Here is a 22696-nt window from a genome sequence, read left to right on the forward strand (position 1 = left end):
AAATCTAGAGAAATGTTGAGTATCAAGATATTAACAAAAACAAAAAATTGATTTACTCAAATAGTATGTATATTCATAAATTTAATTTTAGTAACTGTTTAGTATTCAAATGCATATCAAAGGTTTTTAAATTTTAACTGTGAGTAAGAGTTTAATTTTATTTATTCATATACTCAATATTTATGTTAATAACACCATAGAATATTATTGTACAATATTAAAGGATTTTTTACATAACTGTTTGTTCACTGTCAAGTATTACTGCAAGTATACGAGTCATCACAATATAAAATATTCCAGAGTTATCGTTTTCACGAGGATTTAGACAAATGAGGATTAAAAATTCACTATTAACTTAGATAGGTTGAGTAAACTAAGAGTATTTTTGTGTGAAAGTAATAAAAATCTGATTATTAAAATAGTTTTAAAGCAATTAAAACTTATTGAAACTTGACTTTTAGAGGTGAGAAAATAGAATTATCTCTCCCCTTTGTATTTCATAAAACTTAAATTAATTCCTCTCTAATATATTTTTAATGAAAATAAGTGTTAGTCTAAGATTCTAATTCACTTGAAGAAGCTTTCTCAAGTCAAAATCAAGTATATTTGAGAACACTAAAATTTACAATCTCTTAAAAATAATTAGTGAAAATAAATTTTAGCACCAATCTTAATGTGACTATAAAGGGTTAATAAAATATCTCTAGTTACTAACAAAACCATCTATTTATCTTTATAAATTTCAAATCCAATACTATTTTATTCAAGTTTTACACCTAAATTAGCTCTCTCAAGCACAACTTAAGTGAACAAAACAATACATGGTGATCAAGCACTTTAAAAGCATTAAGCATAAGAGAAAATAAACATCTTATATATATATTATATTCTTAACTACCAAAAGAGGAATATTAAGTATTAATTCATACAAAGGTTTGAATAATCCTTTAGAACAAGAGAACTAGCTACTCATGTTCAGAAAAGAGCCATAAATGTTACAATATATAGCATCCATATCAGAAACAAGGAGAGAGAGGAGAGAAAAGAGAAGAGAAGAAGAAAAACCAAAAGGAACCCCTTGAATCTCTTCAAATCTTCAATTTTTGGCTTAAATCTCCTTCAAAAACCCTAAACCCTAGTAGAGCAAGCCTTAAGGAATCTTTAAAACTCGTGGTCTGGGGTCTAGAGTTGTGTTTAGTTTTTCTGCTCTAATTTTTCATTCTACAACTCAAAACGCATAGCAAAATTTAGGTTGTGCACGCGACGTGTTGTCAGTGTATCACAGCATATGTGCATCTTTAAGACTCCCTATCTTTGTGCCACATGCCATGGCACACTTTGCATGCATGTGATACATGACACAGAGCTCTACTCTTCTGTTTTGGCTCCCATTTTTCTACTGTTATGTTTCCATATGCATTTTCAATCATCATTTAGCTGTACATCTATGAAAATAACTAAATAAACCACTTGAAATAGTGGATACAGCTATGAGATCTTTTAAAGTTTTAAAATCAAAGTAATAATTTTTGAAAAATTCTCAATAAATTCTATTTTCTACGTCAATTTGTAATAATGCTCATTTTCCTTATTTTAAACCCAAATATTCACAATTGATCTAATTTAGCACATAAAGTGTAGGAAAATGGCTGAATTGACATTAATTTTAATAGGTTATCATTGTTTAATATATAATTTAAACTTTCCCGCCTCACAATATAAACATTTTTGTTATAATCCTTGAATAAATGCTATTGTATATTATCATTTTTAATAGTGTTTGAAATTTGAGTTATGAAGAGGCGTTAGAATTATGAATTAAGAACAATTATATTTGATTTGTTAAAATATGTGTTATAGTTGGCTATAAATATTGTGCATAACTTTTATTTGAAGAGCATTAACATTAAGATGGCTAAGAATGAAGAAATGTTACAATGGGATCGAAACAAAGGAAAAATATTGGGTTGAAATTTAACAATGATTTTTTTCTCTTTAGGGGCTTAGTTAGCCATTATGGTGATTCTTGTGAGGTTTGCTAAATGGTAAATTATAGTTATTTGGAATGTTTCAAGTAAATAAATAACGTTCCTCAATAGATAGAAATGTTGGTCTATCTCTTATTTTATTTTTTGTTTATTCTAAATAAATTTTCCTACTATACATTTTTGATTAAGTTCATTTAATATATATAGATATCTTATTTATTCTTTGAATTTATTTATGCAGTTATTTTTATGATATTTTATTTTCCTAAAAGAAATTATACATGCATGGATTGGATAAATTACTAATAAAAAAGATTATTTATACTTCACAAATTGAAGGACAATTTGAACTTTAAGGATTTTTAAACTCCATGCATGCTAAAATGTTCTATAGGACTGAAATACAAAACACTGATTGCTAACATTTATCCTGTTAGCCCTTGGTATGCCATGATACACCTAATTATCAGGTGCATTGGATGTACTAGCCTCATATGTCAACCAACACACGTGAAATAGAGGATGTAGTTTCATGGATATAATCCACACCTATTATTCATAAGCTTTATTCTTGTGCCTACTTTTCGTGACTTCTTGCCACATCAAAAATGTTATTTATCCTTATAAACTATGTGTCCATGCCTGTTATTTGTTTTGTTTAGGTCCTAAAATGGATAAAGTTTTTTAAATATATATATTCATTTTTATAGAAGTAAACTTTATTGAGTTTATTTGTAAATTTTAATTTTTAGCCTATTATTTTTGGCTTCAAATGATAGTGTTAAGCTTGCAATTCAGGCAGACTCCCAAGAAGTACTTTTGTAGAGATAACCAAGTGGAAAGTCTCCAATTGCATATTGTCTCTCCATATTATTATTGTATAGTCCTAAACCCATTGAAATCATTTTATATCTTAGTTAGTTATGCTCCACATATTTTATAGGTAGGATCCTCGCCTGGTTATATCTTGAGGTTATGCTATTGAAAGAACTTTAAGAGATTAGATTTTCAAGAAGCAATCTGTGGAAACTTTTATAAAAAGAAAATTTAACATTTTTTTATTATATAAGATCTTGCTTAGTAGCAAGTCTTCTACATGGTTTGTGAATCTAAAGGCATTAATAAGTGTTTCTAGTTATTAAAGACTAAATGAATATGGGTTTTATCATGTTACGGGTTGTTCAAACTTAATTTTGGAATGTGACAAGTTTTGTTTTGAGAATGACTAAAATGGTTCTTGAAATGACTAAAACAATATAATGATATGTGAACTTAGTTGTTGTGACAACTTTTACTTCTAAAATAATTATTATTGTATTGGAAATAACTAAAATGATTTTGAAAATTAGTAGAACCCTATGATGTTGTTTGAGCTTGTTGCTATGGCTATTATAGATTACTAAATATTAATAGGAAGCGTTGATTGTTCATGATAGGGAGATGGTTAATACATTGAGTTTGTTCAAGAAGGATTTTTTTAAGGAAAATCAAGATAAATATTAAAAAATGAGGTTGAAACATATAGTAAAATTTGAACTAAAGTCATGGGAAGAGTTGCCAAAGACTAAGAAGGCTAGGGAATCAAGACCTAATAAAAATGTTGGAAAAAAAAAAGGAATGTCTTATTCCTTTCACATAAGGTGCTCTCTAAGGTAGTTTATGGAACTTATAGAGTTTGTAAAAGGCAATGAGAAATTAAGGATGATGGTTGAGAACTTAATGTGATGTCTTTGTAGAGCAAAATGATCATTAATCCGCTTAGCATTAATTTTCCTAATTTGGCCTTTAACAGTATTAAATTTTATTTATAGAGAAATAGTTTCCACTATATCATTGAATGAGTGAAGCCAAAGTTGATTGGAAAAAAAACCAATAGCTGATAGCTGAAGTGATGTGGCATAAATACACCAACAAAATAATTTGTGTGTTTTTTACCAACTTTAGAGGTTATATCATTTATTTATTGCCATTATTTCAATGTACAATTGTCGTTGTTTATATGCTTCATGTTTACAACAATGATTGTGATGTATATGTTATGATTTGGTTGAAGACATGAAATCCCATAGTAATGAAAGACTTTGCTAATGCACACTTGCATTGTCATCATGTTATTATGATTTCCTTCTACTTGTGTCTTAAAATGACAATTGCCCAATGACAAGTGCCCATGTCTTTCATGAAGTAAGATGCTACCTACTTTAGGTGAGAGCTATTATGGTGGCTTATAATCATCCAAAAAACAAAAAAAAAAAAAAAACCAAGGTGGCTTTGAAATTACTTTGTAAAGAAAAGCCTAAAGAGAGAAGATGAGGTTTGTCACTTTACTTTAGGATGTAGAATGTTCATTTCTAATGTATGTAATTGTTGAAGTCCAAGTATTGTAAATACTATTGACTACTTTGGTTCAATTAATTGTTACTTTTGTTTTGATAATGGGTAAAATCATACAAGCAATTACAATTTTTCTGTACAAATTTTTTATTCATTCAAGTCCAACTGTTGTCAAAAATCGTTTAAAACTTTGGTTCAAGTTATAATTACTTGTGTTTTGATAATGACTAAACTATACAAGTGATTACAACTTTTCTATGCAAATTCTTTATTAATTCAAGATCAAGTATCGTCAATATTAGTGACTACTTTGTTTAAGTAATGACAAATTTTTTTTTGGTAATGACTAAGATGATACAAGCATTTACAACTTCCTATGCAACTCTTTTTACCTCAAGTCCAATTTTTAAAAAATATTGTAACTACTTTGATTTAAATAATGAAAAATTTTTCTGGTAATAAACTAAAATGAAAAAAAGCATTTGTAGCTTCCCTATATAAATTTTTTATTCACTCAAGTCCAAGTGTTATAAATATCAAAGACTACTTTGGTTCAAGTAATGACAACTTTTATTCTAGTAATGACTAAAACGGAACAAGCATTTACAACATCCTTGTGCAAATTTTTTCACTCAAGTCAAAAAATTATAAATATTATGACTACTTTAGTTCAAATAATGACAACCTTTTATTTGGTAATAACTAAAACAAAACAAGCATTTACAACATTCCTGTGCAAATTTTTTCACTCAAGTCTAAGTATTGTAAATGTCAATGACTACTTTGATTCAATTAATAATTATTTGTTCTTGTAATGACTAAAAAAAAATGAAACAAACAATTATAATGTCCCTATGCAAAGTTTTACTCAATTTTTTTTTCTAAGACTACTTGATAGAATGGAATAAACAATGACAAGTTTTGCTTTACAAATTGTTATTTATCAATACAGTACAATCCTACAAAGTTGACATCATAAGTAGAAATGGCATACTACTTTAATTAAACAAATAATAACTTTCATCAATAAGATAACAAGAAATCTTAAGAAGTGACAACTACTCAAGATTTTGTTGTTAATTACATAAGCTTGTATTATTATACAACACATACATCTTATAATATTCATCAAAATCTCCTTCAACCCTTCTCCCAAAATATATATATATATATATATATATATGAAGGGTTGAATATATTTCTATACATAAGATTTTAACTATATCATATCTACATTCACAAGTTTGGTAAGTTAGGACATTTTGTACCACTTTCATAAGCTACATGTTCAAAATCATGATCTTGGTTACTAACCACTAGGAGAAGGAGAGTTTGAATTTAAAAGTAACTCGAATTACTCTATCCTGCATTCAAAATCTATCCAACTTCATTAGTCATTTACATTGACAATCCCAATGTTAATTACTAAAATAATAACTATCTTCTAGCAAATGACAACTTACGCTGTTGCATTAACACACAATAACTTCCAGCATTTTACTCTAATAGGATAGTAGTTCCATCATTATCAACAAAGTCTATAAGAGTTCCTTTATCAAAAGCTCGCAATTTTTTTCATGCCACTCCAATTAGGGTCAATGCCAGAACAAGATAATGCCATCTATCATTTAGCTATACTGTACACAGACTCACTGCCACTTAGCGATACTCACACGACTCAACTGTGCCCATGAGAATCAATGTGTATTCATGCGACTTAGCGTAAATCGATGGAATCCAATGTATAGCAATGCAACTCAAATGTTTATGATTACAACATTGGGAAAATGACAACCTCAACCACTTATTAAGTAGCAACTTCTTCTCGCCGAAGAATCTTTCTCAAACATGAAAGCTTAGTTTTCAATGCCATGCATCCCGAAGCAAAAATCAACATAAGAGCAGAGGGAATTTACAAATGCAAGAACATCAAACAAAGGCAGAAGAAACATACAAATGCGGCCTAATAGGGGGAATATTTTAGCCAAATGGTAGCTTGCTAGTCTGCCCTATGGAAAGCTTTAGAAGCTGAAAATAGTTGCATGGGAGACGACGATGAAGAAGAGAATGCGGGAAATGTGTCCTGTAGACCATCCCTCCTTTATTTTCTATAAGGGTAAAAATTTATTTTCTTTAAAATTTGATGGCTAATAAGTCTCAGGGACTTGAGGGGAATTAAAGATGTTTGTGGAACCTTATTCTCATTGCATTTTTTTAATGGGATTTTTCTGTCATTTTCCCAAAGAAGAATAGCACTACTTGCAAAAAAGAAAGATGAATAATATTACCTATAATCCATTGTCAATATAGCATCTTTGCACTTTGAATGTTTTGTATTGAATTGATATACTTTTTGTTATGTATAATAATCATTCAAGTTCAGTTTTTAATAGGATTTATGAGATCAATAGATTTAAATTTTGACATATGAAACAATTTTGTTTAAAATAGTAATGACATGTAACAAACTAAGAATTATCCGAGTGCCATATTTCTCTAGAGCTCTTTATATATAAGAATGAAAGAAAGTGAGGGCCCTTTTGATTGTGTTTCCATTTTTTTTTAATTGTAAAAACTGTTTTGTAATACAATTTTTAAAATTATTTTAAAAACAAAACAAAAACAAGATATATTTGACTATGTTAGTTTAAAAACAGTTTTAGAATAAAAATAGTTAATAGTGATGGTTGCTAATAATTAATGATGATCACTTATGAAGTGATTGATCAATGTGAATATAGTTTAAAAATATAAAGAATATAAATAATGGTCATTAATGATGGTCGCTTATCACTGTTTTATTATATTATTTTATTTTAAAGAAATATAAATTACTAGAACAGTATAAACTTTGTTGATAGACCTTCACCTATATCCAATCCCTAATCTTGCCCTGTTGATGGTAAATTTTTCTTAATGTTATGGTTGTTGTATGCTTGATTGATGATTTGCAAAACGTATCAAAGGAATAGTTATGTAGATTGAATTTTTGTCATTTTTTAAGTTGTTATTAGAAGGAAGTAAGAACTTTTCCGTGCGATGCACAAGGGTAAGAATCTAGTTAACACCTGTTTGTGAAAGATATTTCCCTTTTGAATCAGTTATTAAAAGTTTCTTATACTAACTTAAAACTAAATAATATGATTATTTGAATTTTCATATATTTTTTGTAGTTAATTTATTACATTGGGTTTGTATTGTATAATAAAAAAAAGCATACCAGAAAATAGTAATGAGCTTCATTCTGGCAGCTAGACTAGAAACATTAAAAAAAAAAAAAAAGTCCATTTATTCAATAACTATTGTTGTTTTCACCCAAACTCCTTTTTCATTGAATGGATTATCTGATATTGTAGGCATAACTGCTAAATCAAAGTTGTCATTTGAACATTTGATATTGAGTCGTTGCAACAGGTTAAAGGCAATGAACCAACTGTTTTTAGTTTATTTCATAGTTGGACCATTGTTTCGAAAAAACTATGTTGACAAGTATAACTAAATGTGAGCTCTATGTATTGTTTACAAAGAGCCTAATATGAAAATTATTATGATCTATGGAGGGCAAACGTACTTTTCATCCCCCCCCCCCCCCTTCTTTTTGAGGAGAAAGTTTTGGTGAGTTATATCTTGATAATTAATCAAAGTCAAGATAGGTCTCAAGTTTAAAAAATAGTTACCAAAGATACTTGTGGATTACTCACTAACACAATTTTTATATAGGCAATGAAATTGGACCCAAATCCTTGTAAGATGCAAGTAGTACTATTGTTACCTATACTAATTGTCGTTAGCATCCATACTTTTTATATGATACTCCCTCCATTTCAAATTATAAAATAATTTTTGAAGAGAATTTTTTATCTAAAAATATAAGACAATTTGAAAAAAATACAATTTTATTGATGATACTTTTTTAATATTACCCTTCAAGTGGAGAGAAAATTAAATGATATTTTAGCTTAATGACTAAGTGTGTGTAAGGACAATTTTTAAAGTTTATAATTTTATTTTGAAAAAAGTATGTTGTAAGTGTCATTATTATTTTTATTAATATGTGTAATTTTATCTCAAATTATCTTATAATTTGGGTTAAAGGGAGTATATTAATATTGATATATTGATTTTCACATGCAACATTCATTACTCACAAAGAACATTAAGCTATACTCCTCCCTCCAGACTATAATATAAGTCATTGTTGACTAATTTATGTTTCTAAAAAAAAGTTGGTTTAAATCTTAATTTTCTAAAATTCCCACATTTTTTTAATCATACCCTTGAATATAATAAATATAATATTTGACTTATTCAAACACCCTCATTAATACTAAATATAGTAAAAGTGTAATTGAAATATATGTATATATATATATATATAACAACTATCTAATGCCCTATATTATATTTTGAAATAAGCAAAGCTTCTAGAAAATCCTTTAGGGAGTACTTGCCCTTTCACATGGCAAGTCAAGCTACGTGGCAAAGGGTTCTTAGTTCAGTTCATGTTGACGACTTTCTATAGGGAAACCTCCCCTAATTGCAGAACATCCTTCTTTTAACTTACTGGCTCACGCGCGCGCACACATCTGATTCCATACTAATTTCCATATTTTTATTACAGTTCTTGGAATATGAATAATATTATTATTAACAAGCCAGTGTTTCAAGTTGTTCAAGAAAGGAGAATCCTTTCCCGCTGTCACCACCCCATATAACATCACTCATAACTCATCAGATACGTATTTTTTCTCACTCGCCTCCTTCAACTATGAGATATAGAGGAAAGATTAAATTATATTAAAATATATATATATATCTATATATAAACAAGAAGTTGTGGCAAATGGTAACAAAAGTTTTCCATCATCATATAAAGCTGCCCAAAACATACCCTGTATTATCAATCACACTGTTCTACACATTCTTATATACCACGTTGAACCTTGCAGGCAATGTATATATAGTATGTAATCATGCATAGTACATTGTAAAATGTTATGATATACAAAGCATGCAATCTATGAACAACCTCCTTCCTAATTAAATGTATTATTTTTTTCATTTTTTCATGTTTTGAGATGAACCTGAACTTTGTTGACTGTGTGATGTAGCTTCTGCAGCTTGCTAAATAGTTTGTTTGCCTTCTATGCCTCTCCGAAACAGCATTGCATGACTCACTTCAATTGGAGCTCGCAATGATAAATGATGATATTGTGAGCATCTATGATGCCTCCCAAAGCTTATAATCTCTTCCCTCACCAGCCAAGGACCATCCTCCCAAGGATCTCTTAGGGGGTTCAAAATGACCAGGTCCATCTTCATAGCGAGCTTTCCATCAATGACAGCTGCATAGACGTCCGTTTCTGCTGCAAGAATTTTAACCTTTAACAAGAAGAAAGAAGAAAACTATTAGCAATCAATTTTAACCCAAGACTTGCAAATTAAGTTGTTTGACAAGCTCAGAAGAAAATATCTTATCCATCCAATCCAGAAAATATCCACATGTATGTTACTGTTGAGTAATAAAGGCAATAATATGATGCTCACTGTGCTTCTACAGTGTATGTTGTTCCGTTTCCTGAGAGAGATAAGTGATCCTATTTCAGCCCTGTAGTGGGAGAAAATGTGGTCAAAGAACACAGATGGTGTTCCCGGGTGAGTAAGAATGTAAGCATATCCTTGCATTTCTTTTCCACTCGGAAATCTCCAATGACCCTACCAGAGAAAAGAATGTGAAATCAATTATATATATTAGGTAGACATTTCTTTTACCATATCATAACAGCACAGTGATATGGCAATTGCTGCAAGAGGGAACTTATAAAAAATCTTTAAAAATTACGCAAATAAATATCCTCATGGTGATATATAAATCTACACCACAAAAAACAATGTCTGGGAAAAGATGTCTTTGCAAGTTCAAACCTGCGTAGAACCAGTGTCATGATTTTCTATGAAGGTAACTGCACGAGATGGCCACCATCCAATGACACCAGGGGGCTTTCCTTTCGGATCTGACAAACGCCAATATTCACATCTTTCCAGTGCCTATGGGGAGCGGAATTTAAAGAAGGCACTGTCATGACACCTTTATTTTTAATAACTAACAGGCAGACTAGGGGAAAGGAATTTATTTTTAATAGCATCCATATTTTTTTCATTTCTTTCTGTGTAGCCTCCTTTATAGAGGTCCTACTTTCAAGATAGGAGTAAGTGTTTTTTTTTTCTTTTTATCTTTGATAAATGGAAATGCAACTACAGAGGCCTTCTACATAATAAATTATTCATAAAGATTATAATTTATAACTATTATATCCTATTTTAAGATATTTAGAAAAATATTTGTTATTTTTAGCATTTAAATGTACTTTTACTTTTTTTTATTAGTTTATATTAATCTTCATATTTTTATTTAATTATTTTGTCACCAGTTTATTGCTAATCCAACCAGTTGACTAGTAAAAATCTGAACCTGCTAACTTCTCCAATTCGATGTTTGATCTGGCTTTTAAAACATTTATATGTCTTAAAAGGTATTTTACAGAGTTTGTAAATCTAGAAAAATTTAATGAAATTATCTGAGTGAGTTCTTACTGAGTGAAGAATCCCTTTTGTTGTAACATCAAAAGCACCAGCGGTACCATTGGTGGCATTGATCCAGTCAACGGTCCTCTGCCTGTGCTCATCTTGATTATGATCCATCTCACCATAGCTATAACTCAGGGAATCCCAGTACTCTCCCACGGCAAAGCAAGGTTCACTTGCTTCCATGTAATCCTTTACATAACCACCCCAAAATCCTCTGGCAAAGTCAAGCCTCCATCCATCATACCCAATTTCTTCCCTGATGATCACACATTGTGAGCAAAAAGATAGAACAAATCAACTCTTCTACAACACCTTAGTATACATGACCATAAAGTTAAACGTACAGTTTCTGCTAAACAAAAACATCACATGCAACAAGAGGAAAGACAAAGGAATGGAAGATGAGCAAATCAACTAAGTCTATATATGCAGCAAGGTAAAAATGATTTCAGAGTATGAGTTGGTACATATAAGAAACAGACTACTGCAAAGCATGTATATGGTAGAGATATTCAACTTGACTTTTAAAGAACCGACATTGTTAATATATTTTAGTGGCTCAATGCTCACGGACAAAACATGTTTACCATAAACCACTTGGTTTTTTTCCCCCCAGTTATCACTTGAATACCAATAGCCTACGTACATAGAACGTTCATAGAATTTGTTGACTCCAGCTGGCAAAGACTTAGAAAAGTGATATAAAAGATAAATAATGTTTGAACTAAATTTAAGTTGCCAACATTTATATAAGAAGTGGAATCTGAAGGGGTATTCTGACATAAAGAACTGAAATAAGGAAAAGAGCAGCCATAAATCTGTAAGTATTCAAGTCATCTTCATACCAAATAAACATTGACGCTACAGCTACAATACATATAAACGACGGACATCCCATCAGATGCCTGAGTCACATCTAGACACCCACAGATCACGGTGGCAATTTATTGTCTAAGATGTTGAAAATGAAATCTTACATGAAACTAGGAACACCTTCAATTAAATAAATCACATTGTCATCATATCCTATCAACAGCAACAATCAGGTCTGAAATATCAAGTTTCCAACTGAAATTTTCAATAAAATCTAGATCATCCTAACCTCATATTTAATACCAGATTGTCATAGTTCTCCAGCACAATTAACAATGAAACTGTTGGACTGTAAATAAATATGGTAAGAATTTATATTCTACCAAAGAACTAATTGAAAACATTTTTCCCTTAAACGTTATACTTGTTCCGTGATAAAGGAAAATAAATTGGCCAAGAACTATGATAGAAAAAAATTAAGGTCTATAATGTCTACCTCAACCAACATAACCATTCTTTCAGATCATTTCTCACAAATTCCTGTGAATGGTCAATGTTTGGAGCTGCATGGAAATTATCGCCACTACTCTTGTTGCCCCTACCCTGTATGAGAGAGGATATCCATTATGTATTACATTTTCATCCAGAAAAATTACAGTTTTAAGGTATTCGTAGTAAAAAGTAATTCAAAGAACAAAGCATGCATATCATATCTAAAAAATAATAAAAGCGCTTCCAAATTCTTTACTTCTGTGAAACTATATTTGTCACTTAATCAGAAATTTCAATGGGAGTAAATCAAAATTTCCATTGCATAGTAAGCATGAGACTTATGTTCATGAAACCTAGTCATCAGACCTATTCTATTCAAATTTTATAGCAGCTAAATGAACTTGTTTCCTTTATTCCTAGAAAACTAAAGATTTGAAGTGCAGTAAAAGGTAACAAGTAATTGCAGAAAATCACCAAAAAAAGAAACAAAAAGAAAAAGAACAACTTATTGCAGAACATGACAAGCAGAGGCAAATACGCTACTCGCTTTTATTCAGGATAAGGCACAATTACATAATGCTCAATGCAATAAATGGCAAGAGATAATTTAAGTACCTAAAACGTTCAGTACTTTCTATTGTCTCTTACAATGATGGAAGTTTAAAAAATCCAAATATATCACTTATTTAACACTATTGCAACGAAGAGATCGCTCCTGAATTGCAAATGAAACTAACAAAGCCAGTAGCAATTTAGAATTAATGTACGAGTTTCAATGATTGTCTACTTGACAAAGCAATGATAAGTTTACAACAACAATGCTTTATTAGATCCTCGTGGATGATATTATTGACACGTCTATTTCTTTTTCAAATATAATTTCTAGAGATTAGTTTCGACAACTATTTTGACTCATGTAATTGTACGACCAGAAAAGAAATGTTTGTCAACTTTGTACAGGATATAATTATAAATATAAGTAACATGGACCCCTGCACCTCAGATGACTGCTCAATACAGTCACCCAAAAAAAAAAAAAAACGCATAAAAAAGAAAGCAAAGGGCATTGGAACATATATATTTTTGGTGTGCATCCATTTACTTTGTCTAACACATCAGAATTTGAGACAAGTGAAAACTTCAAGTCTCCAATATGTAGGAAATGAATTCCATTTCCTAGGATACAGAACATTTTAAAATAAGCACGTGATATATCATATTAACTGAATACATTTTATGAGATTTGATATCAATGTTTCACAATATCAGGTAATTGTGAAAGAACAACGTAACTTAAAGGACAAATAACAAAATAGATGGATACAAAACCGTTCAGAAAAAATACCTGAAAATGTGGATCGTCAGCAACAACTGCTCGCTCATCCCAATTCAGACGACCACCAAATATGTTCCAAACACCATTTTGATTCTGGTAATGAGCACAGCGGTGATTTAAAACAGCATCTCCAAGAACCTTGATCCCAACTTCATGGAATTTTTCCACTAAATCTTTCAATTCATCGATGCTTCCATATCTGATATATGCAATAAAATAGTAACAAGTTGCATCCACAACAATATTAAGTGATGATAAACTAAATTTTGGAACGTCCAAAATATGGCATGTACTTTCAGATTTAAGCAGTTTTCCAAATACTGGACCTTCCATCTTTAAATTAAAAGATGATTAGGCAAAGAAAAAAATTATTGAATTAAGTAATTAACATTATAATGTAATACCTGGAATTTAGATTGTATAAATCCTTTGGCATGTATCCTTCAGGTGAAACAGACTCTGTTGGTGGTGGTAACCATATCACAGAAAAACCAAGTGAGGCTAGCTCTTCAGCTTTCTGTTTAAGCTCCACGTACCATCTTCCAGATTTATGAGACTCCCAGTTGAACCCTTGACATAATATTTCATACCCTGTTCCTCTTGCTGAGCAGATTTTTGGAGTCAAGCTCTTTTCCTTTACTTCGACAGTAGCCTTAGTTTCTTTTTGGCCGGAAGTAGCCTTGGTTTCTACTGGAGGCTCCTCTGAAAAAGTTGGAACGGAGTTTCTGAAGATATTATAGGCTTCAGCAGCAAGTCTTTCAATCTCTCGAAGAATGTTTCCTTGAGCTTCTTTGGATTTCACCTTATGATTCTTATCTGAGGAAATGTCCGACACCAAATTCTTTAAGTCTCTGATTATTGCATCAGCAAATCCAGATAAGGAGTTTGTTTGACTTGCCTCTTCAGTCTCTTGTAAACGCACGTCTTCCGACTCACCATTTATGTATTTCATATGTAAGTTCTCTTGTAAATGCACGTCTTCCGACTCACCATTTATGTATTTCATATTTAAGTTACTAGAACTTGGAAGAGGAATATAAAAGTCACGTCCCATGTAATTTAACCAAGTATTTTCATTTAGCTTAAGAACAAAAAGAAATCCTGCAAAACCCTCTTCCAAAGTGATTATTACTGAGCTCCCTTTTTCACCGTCTCTTGGCTGCAGAAACAGGAGGGGCAAGTCAATAATACGATAGAACACAAAAAAGGAACTTAACTACAATAATGAATTGGAACCGGCATAAGATAACCGAACTTCAAGTTTACAAAGAAAGGAAGGTGGAAATTGAGTAAAAAATGAAAAATTGCATGGATTCATTTAAAATCTACATAAATTAGTCGTGTCATTTAGGCTTACATTGCTACGTAACAAATTAAAAAACCAATGAGGCGGGAGTTGCTCAAATGCACTGGTTTGGGCGCATGTTTAAACTATCGACATTTGATGGATTACGCCTTCAAAAACAAAAACAAAACAAAAAGCGAAAGGAAAAGGTGAAAATAAAAAAGGAAGAAAAAATCCTCCAAAAACAAGAGGAAAATGTATTTGACTTTGAGAAAACAGCGCACGGAAAAACTAGTGGAAGGACAAAGACGAACAGGTTATCCCACGATTAATTTCAAGACAGAAAAAGTGCACCCTTTCTTTCTAAGGTCCCATAATCTCAACCCCAATAATGAATGGTATTTAATATGGGCCTCACAAGAAATTGCCTCTACTGCAAAAATTTCGTTACATTTCAAGTTTAAAATCTTATGGAAGTGTCTATATTCTAAAACGTGTACATTGAATTAATCAACGGCAAGAGTGCACCATTTAATGCATAGAAACCTGTAGGGGAGTTCTCAGAGCCCTGTCTTTAAAAAATACTGTCTCTGGAGGATGAGGAGCGGGTGGAACTTCCCACTTTCTTGCTTCATTTCGGCAAACTCCCCAGTGGAGGACAACATCTTCAGGTATATCTGTTTCCAGATATATAAGGTTCTTGGCCATCTCAGGGCAATTTCTAACGGAGACACTGACGGATTTATTGACCCAAATCTGCTTTGCAATAGGAAGTTCTACGTAGTAACCTTCAAGTTGACTATTTTCTCCTTTGGAATCTCTGGATTCGCGGCTGTTTTCTTGACCTTTTTTATGCGTTGTGCGCGTTCCAAGAAGTATGCTGGATAACTGACCTAAGGCCCCTGAGTCAGGAAATACCATAAAACATGTCTCAGTTCAAGTTCACCACATAATTTTCCAAAGAACCATCTAAACTGAATAAAAGTAAAAATATCACACAGAGCTTCTCTAATTTAAATGTAGTTTGAATAAACTATTAAGGACAAGATCATTGGCTCAATTTTCCACAATTCTCCAGCACATGGATTACATACAGGGAGAGGTTAGAGAACTAATTACTTCCAGAGATCAATTGCTACTGATATTTCATTGCCCATCAACGATGAGGAGAAGCAGGGATTATGACTTTTAGATGTGTATTTTTCCCTATAATTAAAATGAAATACTACAAAGGTGCGAAATATGTAAAATGGAAATCTTATTTCTCCTTTCCTTTTCTCTGCTGCAATAATTAATCGCTATTCACTCTATCAATCCTTTATGGTTCTCTTTCATAAAATGAGATAATATACGCAAGCAATTAACCAAAGGATTTGTCAATTTCAAGGTGAGACAAATTATACTGTATTGAGAAAAGAAAATGTAGGATATTTTTTAAAAACCTGGCCAGAAATTAAAGCCCCTTTTAGGTCCAATTATATTAGTGTCATCCTTGAAGTAGTCAACCAGAGGCACTTTGAAATCTCTTCCGTTGTGTTGATGCCAAGAGCCGGTTTCTTCATCCTGCATAACAATTGTTTCAGCTAAAAGGTTTTATCTAATAATAAAAACTAACACCTGCAAATGCCAATAATTGTGTAAAACAAACCTTCACAACGAAATTAATTGATGAAATTCCTCTGCTGGGTTTAAGATCAATTTTGACTTCATAAAATGTATCTCCTTCAGCAGATGATAACGATGATTTCTTCAAGGGTGTCTCTATTGCGTGGTCCTGGAAATTTTTTACTTCCAATTTAAACTTTCTCCATGCCATTAATAAGCGCATCCCATTTGTGATCAAGAGAAGTATTTATATACCTTAATAGGAATAGAGCCGGGAGGTATCATATTGCTAGGAGGTTTATCCCATTCACTGCAAAATAAACATATATCATTCAATATACAGTGTAGCTTAATGCGTTTATTATGTCACTGATAATAAGATTTGGTTATCAAAATGACATAAAGAAACTCAAAAGAACAAAATACCTCGAAATGAGAAAGAAAGAAAATTCATTTAAAAAAAAAATCCTTCATGGTATTACCTGCCAACATCATCGACGTGGGAAACACCCCAGTGAAGAACCCATTTTCCTGGAAGATTGCAACCTACCCTTAGCTCCCAGTTGCTTGAATGTTTCACTTGATCTAACCTTACGGTGATCTTTCCTTCCAGCTGCAAATTTCATTTTAATAATCCAAAAGTGTCACCAATATCAAAAACCGATATATTTTAAGTTTCCGATCAGACATTTAAAAATAATAAAAGTAACAATAATAACGAAAATATCCTTTTATGTCTTTCATGTTCTCGTCAAGACCTTTTTAAAAGTGTAAGCATCAGTCAAAGCAAAAGAAAAGAAAACCGGATGATCCCGAAGAAGGTGAGAAAAACAGAATCAACTGATTGATCTTATTCCAACTTCGCTTCCTTTTACATTTGTAAAATCCAGAAAACACAAATCTAACTTCCTTCAATATAAGCAATTTGTTTCGTTGGAGACCAAACAGTTCCTTGGAGCCGGAAAAGAAAAAGAAAATCTCATTTTCTGAGGTTCGATTTCTCTGGAAAATGCATCTCAAAATGGATTATGGAAAAAATAACTAACTCTGAGGATACTTTGATCATACTATTAAACAAATTAAAAAATATATTCAAAAACAATGAAAAAAGGAAAATAATATCATTCTGGAAACCGAACAAGCAACGATACTGGAAGTGGAAGACAAAGCTCAGACCATTTCAACAAGTTTCACAGGAAAAGTGTCCTTGAAAGAGATATTAGCGGATTGAAAGGGCTCCAAGATATCAGTATCGATCGATACAGTAGAGACGGAAATAGACGGAGGCATATGTCGTCGCCAGAAGTTGCTGAAGATTTTGGCATTGGAGAACACATCACTGTTGGAAGAATAGCAATTCACGAATCTAATGCTTCTGAATAATGGCTTAGATTTGGAACGACGACGAGGAATTTCCCGACGACGAATGTGGGAGACTGGCTTCAAGCCAACGGTCGACATGGTCGTTTCTGTTTCCTAAGAAATGTGAAGAAAGTTACAGAGATCGGCGAGCTTCGCTCCTTCAAATTTATAAGAGTGGATGAAAATTATTTATTAATTTTATTTACAATTGATTTGAATATTAATATTTTATCTCTTATCATTATTCATTTGGAAGAGGAAAAAACGATTAATATTTAATTTAATTAAAATAATAATACATTCACAATTGAAATAATGCTATAAGGTTATAACTTACAAGATCAATTTACCCATTGCAATTAGATAATTTCTTTTAGGAAAATTTTAATTTTATACTCTATTTCTATTTCTAATTTAAATTTAATTGTATGTAGCGCCAGAAAATTCGCTCCTATAGACGAGGAAATCGCCATTCCATCATAAATCTAGTAGATAATTTTTAGAATGGAATTCCCTTGTAATTGGTCAAATTGTCCTTATACAAATATTTTATTTTATTTTATTTCGTAAATTACCGGTAAGTCAATGAAAATTATTATTGGTTTGAATTAAAATTTAAAATAATTTTTCCATATGTTTCATAAGGAAGAGTTAAGAATATTTCCATGTGTAAATTAAAAATAAATAACTTAAAATTAGTAAAATAGCAATTTAAAGTAATTAAAATCAGCCATTAATAAATACAGTTTCTTGGGAAAGATATCATAAGGATAAGAAATGAAAAAATTGATATTTTTATGAGATGATTTTAAGAACAATTTGCTTATATTTTTATTGACAAAAAATGATCAAGAGAAAAAAAAAACTTGAGTACATTTTCATGCAAAAATGTGTAAGGATTGGTATATTGTCTTACATAAGACATTAGAAAGGATCAGTAAAGGAAAAAAAAAAAGAGCCTTTTATTAAATAAAATTAGATTAAGATCAAAGGAAAATAAAATCACTCAAAATTCCTAGAATCCATTATTAGCGAAAAAGGATCATAAAATTCTAAATTATCTCCGCATTCAAAAGACTTAAAAGAAAAATAAAATTGATAAGAAGAAGACAAAGAGAGCCCTATTAAAAATCCAATTACAGCATTACTTGTCAACCAACACTTAAAAAAAAGTACTCAAACCCTATTTTAACATAAAGTGTCATTCAAGCCCTATTTTAATATATATATATATATATATATATGAATGACTAGTTAAATGAAGTGTGTAGTTAGGGGTGTTTATGATGACCGATTACCCGATATACCCGCCTGAACCCAATTTTTTTTTACCTAGCTTGGGCCAAAAAAAAAGCTCGAAATGTGTGCATGTTTGGGCTGGGCAATGTGTGGGTAGGGCCATGCAATGGGCAACTCATGTAGTGTAGCCTGTTTAGCCTAGCCTTATTTTTTTTAATTATTATTTTTTTTATTTTAGAGTTCAGACTTATTGAGAGTGAGAGAGAATTGGTCACGATCACAATTAGTTTCTATAGTGCTAGTTCAGACCTTTTTTTTTTTAGTTTAGAGTTCAAACTCTGAAAAATATAAAATTATCTCCCACATGGCATGAGATGTATTAGCTATGCTAGTTTCTACAGTGGCTTTTGAGTCTACATTTAGTATTGGTGGATGTGTAGTTGATCAATATAAGAGCTCTCTATCTCCTAAAATGACGGAAGCATTGATTTGTGGGCAAAATTAGTTGTATAATGGGCAATCTCTCTCTAAGTTTGTTGATAAGCTTCAAGAGTTTGATAACTTTAATAAGATAGAAAATATCATTCAGCTTACAAGTAATATTTTTTTTCTAAAGTTTAATAATTCACGCATACACATGTACACCCTTTACTTTAGTTTTTATTTTAATATAATTTTTTTTTGTCTTCAAACGCAACACTTGGAGGGAAAAATGCAACTTTAGTGCCGATTGAAGTGTTTCTTTAGACGTAGTTTTTTTGCTTATTTTTCTATTAATTTTTTGCTAACTTTTCTATGATTTCTTGCTAATTTTTCGGCAGACTTATATATTATTGTTGTTAATTCTCTCATATTTTGGTTCCCATTGTTCTTTAAATTTTCATGTATGTTCTTACAATTTTTCTGTCTAGTTATGATATATTTTTTCTCTTTCATTTATGCAAGTTGGGAATTGGAAAGAAACTTTTTGTGAATTGGAGCCTACACTTTGAAATTATTATTTTTCATATGATGCTCCAAGCTTTTGTTATTTTGAATTATAGCTATTATTTTTGATTGAATTATGGATAATTTGATATTGTGTTAAGACTTGTGGTGATTTTAGATTTCAAATTCGATGTTAAATTATGGATAATTAGATGTTGTTACTATTATTGTGAATTTATGGTTTATGACTTTATGGATGCTATTTTGAGTTGATGTATAGCATTATTATTGTTAATTTGTGATAGTTTTTTTTTTTTTTTGGAAATGATGAGAAGGGTTGTGATTTTATGGGTAAGGCAATTATTTGATGGGCTGAACAGCCTAAAACTCTCCAACCAGTCCTGCCTAGTCCAAACTAATAGAATATTTTGCAGATAGAGCTGAGCATCAGACAAAATCTTGCCCAGCTCAGTCCTATTCATGTACACCTCTATGTGTAGTGGTAATGAATTTCACTTTTTGTGTAAAAATTTAGTTTTAAAATCAGTAAATTGTTTTTTCACAAATATTATACTTACGTACGTGAAAGCATAAGAATAATTTGAAAAAGTGCATCCAAACCTATGATTGTCAGAATCATTAAATTTGAAAGTTCCTTTCGTTTGGCTTGATGTTGAGGTGCCAAAAAGAGAAGAGCTAATATTTTAAAATGTGATTTTTTAAATGAAACTAATGGAAATTGTTTCATTAAAACAATTTAGTCTACATAAATATTTTTCATCTAAGCGGGTTGCCTTTCCATCACTAAGATATTGAGCTTTGCTTTGGCCTGCAGGTTTCTCAAGATGAAGAATATCAAGGTCACTCAAAAAACAAAAAGATAAAAAAATAATGGATTATATGAATAGGTCCCATAAAAAAAAATTATTTACAAATGTGTGTCGCAAAATTCAAAAATTAAAATTAAATTCTTTAAAACTTGAGTGTAATTTGAGGTTGGGCATAAAAATAATACTACTTTTATTAATTTAGCTTTCATTTACAACAACAACCTCATATTTTATAAGTAAAAATTCATAATTTAAAAGTTAAATTTCTTATTTAATACTTGACATAATATGAAATCTCCATAAAGTTAATTATGCTTACCTAAGGCTATAATTATATAATGAATCATGAATTTTACATCCCAATTGATTATTATAGCTTTAAGTATGCATAATTAACTCTACAGAGACTCACTATTTGACAAGTGTTGAATAAAAAATTTAACTTGTAAATTATGAATGTTTACTTGTAGATTACAAAATTACAACTGTAAGTAAAAGTTAGAATAACTCACCAGTATTTAGGATATTATTAGTGATCAATACCTCCAATCAAAAATTAAATTTCTCACTCAAAAAGGGGATAGAACTAAAGCTAAATGGCTCCCCTCCCAAGGAAGGATGGGTTAGATTAGACACTGATGGCTCCTTTAATTTTATTAGTACAGCTTCTTATGACGATCTCATATAGAACAATCAAGGCAACTGGATTAAAGGTTTCTCCAAATATCTTGAATACCACTCAAGTACAGCTACTGAACTTATAGGCATCTTAGAAAGACTTACTATCCGTTGGGCTAAAAAGTTTAATAAAGTTAATGTCTACTCTAACTCAACTGAAACTCTATCATTAATCCGCAATAAGTTATCTACCAATCATCCTCTTTCTACCACTATCAACAATAACAAAGATCTTATTATGCGAGATTTGATTATCACCTTTGATTACATTTTTAGAGAAGCAAACACTTGCATTGACTGGTTGTCCCACCAAGCCTCTAGCGATAATTTCAATGTGCTTATTTTTGACACTAAACCCCTAGGTTGTAGGGACTTTTTGTACGTTAACATGATTTAACATGTCAGTTAACACAGTCTTTCCATAGCCTACCATTCAAAGAAAAAAGTCAAATTAACTATTAAGAAAAAATTGCATATAGGTCCTCTAGAATAAGTTTGTTTAGAAATTAGTCCTACAAAATTTTAAAACAAAAGCCACATTTCTTAAGACTTGAGTGTAATTTAAAATTATAATATCCTTACTTTTAACCATAAAATATATAAAATTACAATTGTAAAACATTAAAGTAATGGCAGGAAATTACTTATATTGTAGTTATATACAATTAGTATTAAACTTATAACACATAATCAATTTAACTATTAAATATGTGACATTACAATTATAAAAAGTTAAAGTGATAATTATAAATTACTAATAAAATATTTATAAATTACTTACTTGATATATATTTTAATTGGAGCATTAATGTTTATACACTTCAATTTTAAATTACATTAAAGCCATAAAAGACCTTGATGTAATTTTCTAATTTCACAAGACTTATTTATCCAATCTCCATTTAATATTATAAGACATTTTTTTTAATTTGAAGTATCATGTTAGAAATACAAGATATATTTTAGTCTTTAAAAACATACAATAAATATTTTGATTTAAATTAAATTTCAATTTTAATGAATTTTTAATTTTTATATTTACAATAATTTGTATAAATATATTAATTTATTTTAAACTAGTTCAAACCTAGCATACACCAATAATTCACCCGCCCAATTTTCAATATTTTATTGTCTTTTTCAATTAGGACTACTCATGAATTCAGATTCCTTGGATTACATCTTTTGTGCAATATGCATCTTTATTTGACACAGCTAC

General features: G+C 30.6%; 1 protein-coding gene across 1 annotated transcript; it reads right to left on the minus strand.

Annotated features, from left to right (window-relative positions):
- Positions 1 to 9471: 9471 nt before the first annotated feature.
- LOC129299747 (alpha-amylase 3, chloroplastic-like) lies at positions 9472 to 17915 on the minus strand. Its single transcript, XM_054938215.1, is given in 14 exon segments — positions 9472 to 9638; positions 9641 to 9704; positions 9870 to 10037; positions 10248 to 10370; positions 10917 to 11166; positions 12220 to 12326; positions 13561 to 13750; positions 13956 to 14710; positions 15383 to 15738; positions 16279 to 16399; positions 16485 to 16610; positions 16697 to 16751; positions 16924 to 17054; positions 17618 to 17915. Coding segments are annotated over 14 exon segments (2826 nt in total). The 5' UTR covers positions 17903 to 17915; the 3' UTR covers positions 9472 to 9543.
- Between the last annotated feature and the right edge of the window lie 4781 nt (positions 17916 to 22696).

Source organism: Prosopis cineraria, unplaced genomic scaffold (assembly GCF_029017545.1).
Source record: "Prosopis cineraria cultivar Desert tree isolate PC_DT_omini unplaced genomic scaffold, ASM2901754v1 PC1281, whole genome shotgun sequence".
NCBI lineage: Eukaryota > Viridiplantae > Streptophyta > Magnoliopsida > Fabales > Fabaceae > Prosopis > Prosopis cineraria.